The sequence below is a fragment of the Setaria italica genome, chromosome VIII (assembly GCF_000263155.2).
Source record: "Setaria italica strain Yugu1 chromosome VIII, Setaria_italica_v2.0, whole genome shotgun sequence".
Lineage (NCBI taxonomy): Eukaryota > Viridiplantae > Streptophyta > Magnoliopsida > Poales > Poaceae > Setaria > Setaria italica.
Window position 1 is genome coordinate 10,530,275 of NC_028457.1, and position 13,174 is coordinate 10,543,448.

At 45.0% G+C, this 13,174-nt stretch overlaps 2 protein-coding genes across 2 annotated transcripts; both read left to right on the forward strand.

Annotated features, from left to right (window-relative positions):
* Positions 1-409: 409 nt before the first annotated feature.
* LOC101762531 (formin-like protein 3) lies at positions 410-1,675 on the forward strand. Its single transcript, XM_004978977.4, has 4 exons — positions 410-617; positions 790-972; positions 1,114-1,270; positions 1,402-1,675. Exons 1-4 carry the CDS (start codon positions 590-592, stop codon positions 1,436-1,438), a joined length of 405 nt encoding a protein of 134 aa, XP_004979034.1. The 5' UTR covers positions 410-589; the 3' UTR covers positions 1,439-1,675.
* Positions 1,676-2,742: 1,067 nt separating this feature from the next.
* Positions 2,743-6,739, forward strand: LOC101763356 (protein TOC75, chloroplastic). The gene is given in 10 exon segments (XM_022829477.1): positions 2,743-2,752; positions 3,169-3,218; positions 3,324-3,411; positions 3,451-3,461; positions 3,522-3,716; positions 3,823-4,071; positions 4,429-4,683; positions 4,815-4,884; positions 6,568-6,627; positions 6,630-6,739. Coding segments are annotated over 10 exon segments (1,098 nt in total).
* The last annotated feature ends 6,435 nt before the right edge of the window (positions 6,740-13,174 follow it).

Below are 13,174 nucleotides of genomic sequence, written 5' to 3' on the forward strand. Positions count from 1 at the left end.
GAAGTCGGAACTACTATTCATTATCTGAAAAGGAACACACAATCTCAAGCCACCCTCTATCGAAAGCATTTAGGCCTTGTTTAGTTACCAAAATTTGGAGTGCCTAAATACTGTGCCAGCACTGTAGTACACTGTAGCGTTTCGTTTGTATTTGTGAATTATTGTCCAAACATTGACTAATTAGACTCAAAAGATTCGTCTCGTAAAGTACAACAAAACTGTACAATTAGTTTTTAATTTCGTCTACATTTAGTATTCCATGCATGTACTGCAAGTTTGATGTGATAGGGAATTTTTTTTTTGCATAGTGCTAAAGTTGGGAATTTGAGGGAACATGGCCTTAGTTATTTCCTTTCGGGGGATAATTTCTAGGTTGCTTCTGGTTAGTCAATTCCTTAACGCGGGACTCGGAGAAAGCTGCCTGCTGAAGGCAGCTCTTCCACACCAGTCCAAGAAGCAGAGAGCCAGAGACCGGAAAAGCCGAAAAGGACGCCGTCTGCTCTCCCTTCCTCCGCGTCTCCGCTCCACCGCCGGTCCGCCGCCACGCTCTCGCCGGTGGAGGTGCCAGCAGCCGGAGCGGAGAGCCGCCATGGCCGACGCCCCTAACGATCCTGCCGGTATGTCACTCAGCTTTCGCATCTACCTCCCATTTCTGAAAACCAAAAACCCAAGCTCCACACAGAACAAGAACAAGCGTGTGCATGTTGTTTCCTTACCACTCCGCCGGATCTTCTCCCATTTCTGTTCTGCAAATCACCTTGTCCGTTGGTTAATTTCCTGTGGTTTCAGCTGGCTACTACAGCGGCCGTCCGCTGAACTACGACGGGCAGCAAGCTGAGGCCACGGCGCCACAGGCACGCCCGCAGCCAGCTGTCGGTGAGCAGGCCAACGCTCTGCCGGTGGCGCCGCAGCCGCAGCCACCGCCAGACGCTGGGGAGCACGCCAACCACACCCATGCCCATGGCGTTCCTGGTGCGTTTCAGACAGATCCAAGCGCTTTTTGTGCAAATTTCTCGCTTGTTTTGATTTTTTTTCCAGAATCCTGTTTGATGCCAGTAGAATCTGCCTGAAACGAACATACTCTGTTTGTACCTTTTGCTTTGGTGCGAGCAGGATACTACAAAGTCCGCGTGAACAGGACGGACACTGCTGCAGTTCCTCCTCCTCCTCCTCCTCCTCCAGCTGCTGTTGCTCAGGCTCCGGCTCCGGCTCCGGCTCCTCCTGCTGCTGGAATTGAACCGGAAAAGGAACAGAGCTACATTAAAAAACTGTAAGCAGCACACAAGCTCCAATTGCTCATGAAAATGCTAGCACCTAGAGCTTAAATGTACTGACTTCTGTGTGTTCCATGAATTCCTTTGCATGATGCTCCGGCTGTGATACTTCGGTTCCTATCTCAAGTCTGATGTGCTTCAAGGGCCGCAAAGACAAGAAATAGGTCAAGATGATACAATACCCGTGATTGGCATTCAGGGCAGGACTTAAGATTGCAGGGTTGTGGTTATTTTGATCGAGAGAGAAACATTGATATCTTTCCTTTTTGTAGAGACTTTGTCCCTGCTATTCATTTGTACAAATTGATCCTGATGCAGAGTCAATGAATCTATTCATGTTATCCATGAGTTTGTACTCTACTTCATGATATAAATCAGAGTTTCTAATTTGCTTTAGCTTATAGGACAGTACTATAAATCTATAGTCTCTTGTGAGCATTCCCATCTCCTCAACCTCAATTTCAATGATGCCTTTTGATTCAGAAGCCATAGACTGCCATCAGATCCCATATCCTTCACAATGGATACTTGGGAGTAGGAACCAGCTTCAATAATGGGCATCCAATGTATCATCTTTCCCATAATTTCTGACTACCGGAGTGTTTATTCTCAAGAAGTTGAGTATGGAAGTTCTCTTGCCAGCATAAGCAAAAAGTTTTCTTTTGGCTATTACTTAAAGACCGACTGAGCACAAGTATCTTAAGAAGAAAGGGAACGTTGCTGCCAAGTTATAATTGTGTACTATGCCTGGCAGCAATAGAAGAAACAACAGAGCACCTATTTTTTCATTGCACCTTTGCTCAAGACTGCTGGAATCTGATCAGTATCGCTTCAGATCTGCAAGGCGATTGCTTTGACATCATTACAGCTTCAAACAGCAGCTTCGGGTGCCCTTCTTCTTGGAAATCATCGTCCTAATGAGCTGGAGCATCTGGACATCCCGCAGTGACCTTATCTTCAGAGGGGGAACAGTCAACGATTGCTAACTGCAAAGAAACCTTCAAGAAGGAATTCGGCCTGCTTTTGCACCGAACGCAATTCTTCCCAAGTATTAAAGTAGGAGTGCGAGTACCAGCAGCGCGTCGACGGCGCCGTCCGGCCGTGCATCCTGCCGGAGGCCCTGCGGGAGGACATGGAGGGTCACCGATCGCGTCGAGAGGTGGTACCACGGCGAGGGCTTCGCTCTCGCGTAGGTTGTGTGCTTCCGGAACCCCAGCTCCGGCGAGCTCGCGTGCGAGGTGCGCGAAGGGGACATCACCAGGGTGGAGTACAAGTTCCTGGATGAGCTCGGTTTATCATAAACAACTGCACGATTAATTTTCGAACTAAATTTATCATAATAAAAATAAAACTTAGCATGCAACTCTCTAATATACTAGGCAACAGCAAGCACAACATCATGATCTCAGAAAACATTCTGAAATAACAGATCGGATCACGGCGTACGTACTTAGCGGGTGCAGCCGTGATGACAAGCGGTGCTGATGGAACGACAACGGTGTTGCAGACATAGCGCAGCAGATGATGTCGAAGATGATGGTATGCTGCAACGCCAGACTTGGATGGAGGACAAGTCGTGGTGAAGACCTTGAGTAGTCGCGCGGAGCGCTTCCCAAAAATCTTATTTGTCCTCTCCCGGTGCAGGATCACAAGAGCAAGAGACTGCTCTCCCATTCGCCGGTGCACGCCGGCGCTCGAGATGGAGTAGACTACGGTGGCGGCGCAGTAGCGAGAAGAGGCAAAAATCCTAGCTCGATTAGATGTATTTTTGGTAGAGGTCGATAGGTTGTATATATAGGAGAACTCACGATCTCACGTCGCGATCGTGATCTAAACCGATTAGACTTCCATAAATCTCGCTGACTCGAAGGCTAAGTAACACAAAATAAAATAGCAAAAGGACATTGGAGCATAGTGCCAGGGGATCAAGGGCAACCAACTCTTGTAATGTACCTTGGATTCGCATCCTTCTGTTCTCCACAGGATCTGTGCTTAGCATGCAAGGTAACATTGCCAACGTGGTCTCGTGGCAACTTTTGTTTTTCTTAGGCATCCATCAAACCTGGAGGAACTGTGTCGTTTGGGCACCGCAACATCTCTGGTTTGAACAGGCCTCTCGCGAGTTCAATTGCATCCAGTTTCTCCATTCTTGGATGATTCTCTAGCTTGTTTGCAGCTACAATACTTGTGATCCTCAGAGTCCAAATGTGCATTCACTTACCCGTGTCTTTTTTGGGGTGACATTAGGATGATCTCTCGTTCAATTTTGAGTATGAGCACCCTTATGTGGATGGTGTGGAGAACTTTAGTAGAAACCGCACCTTCAAAACTAGCTTCTTCAACACCAGGAAATTAAGTCCTATCTTTGTTGCTGGTCCCAGCATGGATGCAGCTCCGCCGATATGGATTGACAGAGTTGGACTAAAAGTCAATATAACAGAGGTTAGCACAGATTGATGTTTGCTTTTGTACCTTTGATTTTTTATAGCTGCTTCGAGAATCAAGATATGTAAAATGTTGAAACTGGACGATTGGATTTTTCTTTCAGAAATTCACAAAGCCGAGCAAATTTACATATGGCCTCGTGTTAGAAGAGATTACAGCACGCGATGAAAAGAACAACATATGTACAAATGGTTCTTGAATATTGCCTAACGGCGCCTTAAGGATGGATGGACCTCCCACAACCTTCAGTGGTACTGGTGTAGATCGAATGGCATTTCTACAAGCTAATATGACTCGAGATAATACAGAGTTTGTAAATGGTGCGACTATTGGGGACAGATGTATATTCCAGGTATGCTGGTTTGTACCAGCTGGTGCCTGTTATAGACATGAAACTTCATTCATTTGTCAGGCTGGTGGCACTAAACTAAATAGGATTATTGACTACCTCTTTTGTAAAAATGACCCTGACAGGCTCTTAATATGATTGATTCTTATGATTTTTTTTAGTATTGTTCATCATTTTATTGAGGCTTTCGGCACATTTTAGGCTATATATAATTTTGCATTAGAGTTTGGACATTTGTTTCTAGAAAAGAAGGAAAATGTGCATGGCCCGTTTTTCTTTTAATTTCTTTGCAGATGAGCAAGTTTACTGACATCTTGGTAAAGTGTGGGTGCTTTCAATAATTTTTCTTTTATGCTGAAGGTGGACCAAAGTCTGGGAATTGGAAGTGAAAACCCGCTGTTCAACCGTCATCAGCTTTCTGTGACAAAGTTCATAAATTTGAACAAGCAGGAGAAAGGTCCTGGCAAGCCACCACCAGCTGTTTTGGCCCTTCATTGTCGTTACGCAGGTTGTGTAGGAGATCTTCCAAGCTATGATGCATTTGCACTTGGAGGACCTCATTCAGTTAGGGGCTACAGTATGGGGGAACTGGGTGCAGCCAGGAATCTCCTTGAGGTGAGAGTATTATCCAGCAGGAAATTTGTAGTTTTTTTTTCAGAATTATGATGCATCATTTTCAATACTGATCATGTAGGCACATATTGTTTTTTTCCTTCTGATTTATTTTGTTTTGATTACCAATGCAGGTTGCCACCGAGTTACGCATTCCTGTCACTGTGATGGACAAACAAGCAACGGCTTACGCATTTGCTGATCACTAGTCCATCAACCCGTGCTCCCGCACGGACTAATATTTTTATAAGCTATTGAATTTGAAAATTATTTAGAAATTAAACTCTTAGCTAATAATTAAAATTGTCTACCTACTACTCTCTTATTTTTCCAATACTTCAACATAATACTTATATAGATATGTACCTATCTTTGTCCAATTGTGATTGATTTTTAATTAATAATTACTCTACGCACTTTTTCATCCATATCCATACTTTTTCCATTTTGTATCACACCTCCAATCCTCTATACGTTATGTTTAGCGTACAAATCAATATTTTTCATCGATTCCGCACATACATGTATAAATAGTCTAAATGGTGGCACACATCATGTGTATATACTTTAACTTAGTATTTTTATATTAATAATGACATAAATTGGTAATTTAGAATCATATATTAGTTTACTTTTTGACATTTTTGTATGATGCACATGAAGATAATTAGATTAAATGTAGGTATTTACTTTAGGTTATTTTTTAATAACCACATACGTGGGTAACATAGATAAAATTTTAGAATGACATTTAAGTTATGCTTTTATAATGATGTGTATTAGTAAATTGGATGAAGATTATGTGGTTACTTTAGATTATATTTTATAATAGCTAATCTCGGTAATTTAGATATAGGTTTTGAGCTCATTTTTGAATATTTTCACAATGACAGGGGTGGATAACTTTTTAAAAAATATAATAGATCAATGGCTATGATTATTAGAGTTTACAGGTTTGATGTTTGATGTTTTTTTAATTTTTATGAGAATTTCTCTCTTTTTTTTAGCTTGTCTCGTGGGAACTAATGTGGAGTCTTCAATGGAAAAAAAATAAGACTACATTACTACAAAACTATTACCATAAGCTACCTCTGATTTGTTAAATATTCGAACACAATATTTATGTAGATATATGCTTAATATCTTCATCCAATTGTGATAGATTTTAGTTAGTAATTACTCGACAATATTTTCATCCACATTTATAATCTTTAACTTTCCACTTTAGATCGCATGTATGGGCTTGAATTTGTTTAATGAATTTTTTAGCGTAGAAATATATATTTCCATCACTTTATATCCTTATAAACGGTGACACACATCATGCGTATGGACCTTAATTATTATATCGTATACCAATAGTGCAAGATATAGACGATTTAAAATTATATATTGTTGTATATTTTTAACTAAGGTTATTTGATTCAAATGTAGAGTTACCTCATGTTATTTTTAATAATAGTAGGTGCGGGTAATATTGATGCAAATTTAAGGATTATTTTAAGTTTTTAAGTAACGGTGGTAGGCTATTCAGTTGCAAATTAGGGGGTTATTTTAAATATTATTTATAATGGCATAAGTGGGTAATTTTGATGAAGATTAGGGGTTACTTTAGTTTATTTTATATAATGGTAGAGGTGGGTAATTTATATATAGATGTAGGGGGTTACTTTATGCTATTTTCATAATGGCATAGGTGGGTAATTTTTTAGAAAACATAATAGATCCAATGGCTATAATGATTTGAATATGTCGATGGATGGTCGGATGTTTTGCTTTTTTGTAAGAATTTCTAGGATTTCTCTCTTTTTCTAGAGTGTCCACCTAGGAATCCTAGATGGCTTCATCTGGAGGCTTCAAAAGGAGCCTCCAATTAGTAATAGTAAGATGGCACTGACCTCGGTAGCTCCAAGGATGTGAAAGGAAACCCAACAGAGTTGTTCCAACGTGGTCCTCCTATGGCGTTAGCATCAAGTTTGGCGCGGTAAGAGCAGAGTTCACTATGGATGACAATATTGGTACTGGAGCATTCTCGTTGGGATTTGGCGAGAGATTCTGAATGATAAACCTCAGGGGCATCTGACAGTCTGGAAGTCTTGTAAATTTTGAATGTATAATGGCGAAAAACCACGTAGCAAACAACGCCATGCATAATTTCGAGTAGAGAGTTGGAATTATTGGCATGCGTTTTTGTCAGGATGCTTAGACACAGAATAAAACAAGTTTCTCGCTTGCTACCACCCCTGTTCTTGTGTATGTTAAGCTTGCGAATGTGGTTCCAAATGGTCTGACCTACTTTGACTCGGGTAGTGTAGTTAATTATGAGCACAAGTATTCAAGACTCAAAGGTCATGCGTGTGAAAGCACATCTGGTAACTGAAAGGTGTCAAGTCTGAATGCAGAAATAGCAAGTCGGTTAGTACTCCCATAGTGCGTACAGATCCTGAGCTCAAATACAAAGCACCACACTCACATAGGAATACATGCTGCCCCCTGTCACTTGCATATACCGCATTTAACATTGAAAAAAGAAATACTCCCATATCCATTGAATGGGAGGAACTTGAGTTTGAACCCGACAAATGGTACATTGCTGTTGCACTGGGCTGTACAAGGGTACATTGCTGTTGTACTGGTGTAAATTAGGCTGTCAACAAGGCGGGCTCCAGAGAACCTTGCAAAGTTGCAAGTGGAAATAACCCAAACGAAGTGGCAGCCAAGGGACAGTGGCAGCCAACAAGGCAGGCTTGTGCCTTTGCGGTGGCCTGCTCAGCATGTTTGGATGGGGCGACATGGAAAGGTGGCCACGCGATGCGCCCTGCAGGGATCTGTTGGATTAGACTGAAAGAGGAGGAGTTAGAGCAAGATTAATAGTTGAGCCAAGTACTTGGCTATTGGACAAGCCAACTCATCATGCTAGCCCAGTCATACAACAATAGATTCATCCTTGTCTTTAATAAATTTATTAATATTATTTTTTATTTCGTACGCTGGACCCACTTCTATCCCATCCTTTCTCTCTCCTATTGTTTTACTCGCCATTGGATAGCAGGTAGTAGGTGGTGTTTGGATACCCCGTGCTAAAGTTTAGCACCTATCACATCGGGTGTTTGGATGCTAATTAGGAGTATTAAACATAGATTAATTATAAAACTAATTACACAGATGGAGTCTAATTCGCGAGACGAATCTATTAAGCCTAATTAGTCCATGATTTGACAATGTGGTGCTACAGTAACCATTTGCTAATGATGGATTAATTAGGCTTAATAGATTCGTCTCGCGAATTAGCAAGGGGTTCTGCAATTAGTTTTATAATTAACTCATGTTTAGTCCTTCTAATTAGCATCCGAACATCCGATGTGACACTGCTAAAGTTTAACATCTAACTATCTTCGCCAAGCTTCCTCAGTCCCCCCTCCATTCTTGCACAAGGCTTGAGACGATTTCTTCCTTGGCGATGAGTGATTGGGGATTAATTTGGAGGTTATTGTGGCCGGCAACGCAGAAGGATTGGAGATGGGAGTGATCGGGGAAAAAATAGGTGCAGTACGAGAGTGAAATATATGAAGGTAGGGCGAGCCGGAGATTGGCGCGGAGACGATTTGGGACTTGGGAGCGCGCCAAAAATTCCAGGCCTGCCGCATGGGAGAGGCTCGTGCGCGGGAGAAGCAGCTGCGCGGGGCGGGCCATGGCGGCGGCCGGCAGAGGCACGCAGCCCTTGTTTACTTTGCGAATTTGGGAGGTGCTAAATTACTGTAGCAACACTGTAGCGTTTCGTTTGTATTTGTGAATTATTGTCCAAATATTGACTAATTAGGCTCAAAAGATTCGTCTCGCAAAGTACAATAAAACTGTGCAATTAGTTTTTGATTTCGTCTACATTTAGTACTCCATGCATGTACCGCAAGTTTGATGTGATGGGGAATCTTCTTTTTGCATAGTGCCAAAGTTGGGAGTTTTGTAGGAAGTGAACAAGGCGCAGGCGCAACGGATCGGCATGGCGAGGAAAAACACAGAGGGGAAGAAACAATGCGTCGACCCAACGGTGATTTTTGATGCGCGCGCCGACCCGATGTCCTGCGTACGACACCGCTTCCATCTTTTTTTTCTTCTCTCCCCTCTTCAGCGTTTTGCTTAGTTGCTACTATAATTAATTCCACAGAGGAGGGTTGGGATGGCTTTATCTCTCCTTCCCTTTTCTCTCCAGCTCAACAAACGAACGAAATGAGGGGCAGTCGAATTGACCATTGTTGTACTTGCTTTACAGGGCTCGCTTGCCGAATGGAACAAGCAGCGAGCGGCCGCACTTGTCTTTGTCGTGCCAGCTTTAAGAGAAAACTGATTATTGACAGGAATGGCACGGAACGACGAAAGGCTTGCTAAAAAGTTGAAATGAGCTTATCGTCGTGTACTCGTGTGTTGGTGTCTTCACTTTCCAGACGAGCTGAATGTATATAAGCACAAATTCAAAGGTGTAAAAAAGCCAAACTCCTCTTTAATTATGGGGAAAAAAATAACTCAGTCTCTACGTCTGAATGGTATGCAATAGAAACATGAATAGCAGATGGGTTACTCACCAGCCACTTGTATCATTCAAAGGGCACAAATAATGTGCCACTTGTTATAGAGCTATTAGTAGACACTATAAATAAATGGAGAAAAGATAGTAAAGTTTCATGAACTCATACTATTACAAAGTAGTTCCAAATTATAGATCGTTTTGGCTTTTTTAATTCATAGTTTTTCTCTGCATATAGACATAGTGTATATCTAAGTGCATAGTAAAATTTACGAATTAAAAAAACTAAAATGACGGGATGGAGGGAGTACACTGTATCAAATCACTAAGGGCCTATTTGGTTTGAGGTAAACTTTAGTCCCCTTTAGTCCCTAAACTGCCAAACACCCTTACTTATTTGGGCTAAATTTTAGCTCCTAAAGTTTAGTCCATAAGCCACTTATGGGAGCTAAAAGGTGCCCTGGACACCTCTGCCCTTGTTAAATGCATGTCTGACCTGTGGCACCCATCCGCACCCGCAAATCTCCTTCCTCCGCACGGTTTTGCGCAATCCCCGTCGCCGCACACCATCCCCGCCGCCACACGCCGCATCCTCCTTCCTTCGCACAATTCTGCGCAATCCCCGCCGCCGGCTCCTCCTACGCAATCCCCACCGCCACACGCCGTCCCCTGCGCCATCCGTTGCACGCCATCCCTGCTACGGCCTCCACGAATCCACCACCCCTCGGTCCTTCACCTCCGTATCTGTCCCACACGACGCGATCCCCTCCACCTCCTTCCCGTGGCCGCTGCATTTCCTACCTCCTACTCTGCCACCACTCGATCCCGCCGGGACGCGGTGGTCAGCGTCTTGGTCCCCTGCCTCGCGCCGCTCTCGCCCTTCATGGCCGCTCAGTTCTGCGCTGCCGTCTCCTCGATTGTCGCCTTCCTCCTCGTGCGCCTGGGGCCCGACCTAGATCTGGCGCCCAACCTCCATGCCTACTCCTTCCCGACCCTCCTCGCCATCTCGCCTCTGGTGTCACTCGAGCTCCTCTCAATGCTCCGGCCCAAGCTGCTGCTCGACCTCGTGACCTTCCGTGCGTTGGAGAGTGACTGGCGGTGCGGGCCACCTAATGTGGACTCGTACAATATCCTCATCGCTCTCTTCGGTCGTTCCCTCTTCGTTGACCACATGGAGGCCACGCTTAGGGGTGTTTGGATACCAGAGGCTAAACTTTAGCCCTGTCACATCAGATGTTCGGATGTTAATTATGAGGACTAATCATAAACTAATTATAAAACTAATTGCAGAACCCCGAGGCTAAATCGCAAGATCACTACGGGAGACAGAACTTTTGCCGAGTGCCTGGGGCACTCGGCAAAGGCACGAAAACACTCGGCAAAGCCTTTGCCGAGTGTAACACTCGGCAAAGCCTTTGCCGAGTGTAACACTCGGCAAAGGGCACACGGCAAATATTGTGTCGGCAAAGCCTAGTTTGCCGAGTGTCAACACTCGGACACTCGGCAAACATGTTGCCGACGGCCAAAAAACACTCGGCGAATAGATGGACTCGGCGAACCGCGGACTGACGGCGTCGGGTAACGGCGAGTTTGCCGAGTGCCTAACGGGTGGCACTCGGCAAACACTGTCCCTTTGCCGAGTGCCGGCTCCCGGGCACTCGGCAAAGTCGGATATGTTTGCCGAGTGCCGGCGCCAGGGCACTCGGCAAAGCCGCCCACTTTGCCGAGTGCCTTGACCATAGCACTCGGCAAAGGACCTTTCCTACACCTGGGAAATGCCCCTTTGCCGAGTGCTATGGTCACGACACTCGGCAAAGGCCCCTCTTTGCCGAGTGTAACACTCGGCAAAGTGACCAGAACCGCCCCTTTTCCGAAATTTTGCCACGTATAACGGACCCCTCTCAATTCACAATACACATATCACAGGCATTTGTAATAAACAACCACATGAATAATTCACAACCACAGGCATAATTCATAAACACCACAGGCATAGTTCAACATAAGCACGAAATAATCCATAAATCCAAGTTCTTCTCACAATTTAGTTTCCACATTGTTCACAATCAAGTCTACTTCCGTGGAGGCCAAGGAGACCACTGCGACAAATCTTGATCTTCATTATTCGAAGCCGCCGATTGATTCTGCACATAGGATAGGACATTCTGAGGTAACATCTAAAGTTGTCAAATTTAAACTATTGAATCTTAAACACAATGTGTCAAGTGACTCACAGGAGTAGTCGTGGGTGGCTGAGGCGGAGGGAACATCATCGGCGGTGGCGGAGGCAAAGTCTGTCCCATGCTCGTAGCAAAGTTCTGCATGTACTGGAACATCTGCTCCATCCTAATCCGGTTTTCCTCCTCCATCCTCCGCCGCATTTCCTCCATCTGCGCCGCCATCTCCTCTTGTTTCTTCCTTGATTCTTCCACCTGGGCCTACAATATTTCATTGCAATGTTATAATGCAAAGCTAAAGTACAACAACAAACGAACGATGAATGGAAGAGAAAGAACCTGTAGAGCCTCCATCTGGAAGTGTGCAGCGGTGGGTCGTGGGCGTACTGCCGGGCTCGAGTCCGTGCTCCTAGCTCGGATCTGGGAGAGAGTGGGAGTAGAGGCCGTGTCGATGACGCCGTCGCCAATCCAATATCGGCCATGCTTCTTGCCTCCTCCCACCCTCATCACGATTTCTCCATCAATGTCCTCGGAGCTCGGATCGAAGTCTGGCCCGTGAACCTCCCTAGCCATCTTTGTATACTCGCTGACGCGGCTGTATATGCTAGGGTGGCTGTACGCCTCGGACGGGTCGTCTGGGTTGAAATCTATATCGGCCGTCGCCTTGCCCTTTTTGGAGAGGACCCATGCCTTGAGCTGGGAGCAAGGTCGGCCATCATGTGACGCCGACTGCGGCAAAATACAAAATTATTAAAAATTACGTAGAACTAAACGTTACAATAAAGAATTGAAGTTGCGTACCCATTTTTCTCTATATTCATCAAGGCTTAGGCTACCTTGATGGTGTGATGCAGTCGGCATCTGCAAACGCCGCTGCCGGCAAGAAAGGTGGGTCTCCAACCACCCGGGCTCCAACCACACGTCGACCATCCTCTCCCAGCACGGCATATGCGCACGACACCACCACGGAGGCACCTACATCATCAAGCGTGTGACGTATGAAAAAGAAAATGAGCCTAATTAATCATAAATAGTAAGGATCAACGTTCTTTACTTACCATCATGAATTGATCCTTAGTCAGGTTCATTGTTCTTGCCTCCTCTTTTCTAACCTTCGTATGATTGTATTGAGCGTTGAACTCTATGATGGCCTGGATGCGCGCCTCGTAATGCATGTCCTTCACGAGCTTCTTGGCGGCTACATCACAGACGGCCTTCGCCTTGGCCTCGAACCCCTCCTGGCATCTATAGAAGTCCTGCATATACACACGTAAACCGTTATTATTTCAAGAATGTCGAAAGTAGATGATGTATTGAGCAATTTAGTACGAGGAGTACTTACCCACAGCTCGGCCTTGACCCGCTCCGCTATGTTGGGGAATCTTCTTTGTTGACGATCAGGGACGTCGGGGGCGGCGACGTAGTGGTCCCACGTGTAGGCCGGCTGCAGCTGTCCGGCGTACACCACCAAGCCAGGGAAGTGAACCCTGCACAAAAGGCCAAGGATCCCGTTGGCCTTACGGTTGTGGTCACCCCCGCTGAGCTTAACCCAACTCCTGCACAAGTAATTAATATGAATTATTATTTTTTGTAACTTACAACATAAGAACAATTTCAAGAATATTTAAAGTTACTTACTTGATCCCAACCGGTTTAATGAGCGGGCGTAAATGCTCAGGTATCGGCCGCTTCGGGAGGGATGAGGGACCTCGCAACCATATCTTGGCCTGGGTATCCCCTGCCTCCCCATCCCCCTCCTGCTCCTGCTGCTCCTCCTCCTCCGCCTCCTCGTCCC

Excerpts from the sequence above, each read along its gene's own strand:
- LOC101762531 (XM_004978977.4), top strand. The coding sequence starts at position 590 with ATGGCCGACGCCCCTAACGATCCTGCCG. Across the intron at positions 618-789 it reads CGCCCCTAACGATCCTGCCG|CTGGCTACTACAGCGGCCGT; the intron begins GTATGTCACTCA and ends CTGTGGTTTCAG. Across the intron at positions 1,271-1,401 it reads CAGAGCTACATTAAAAAACT|TCTGATGTGCTTCAAGGGCC; the intron begins GTAAGCAGCACA and ends TCCTATCTCAAG.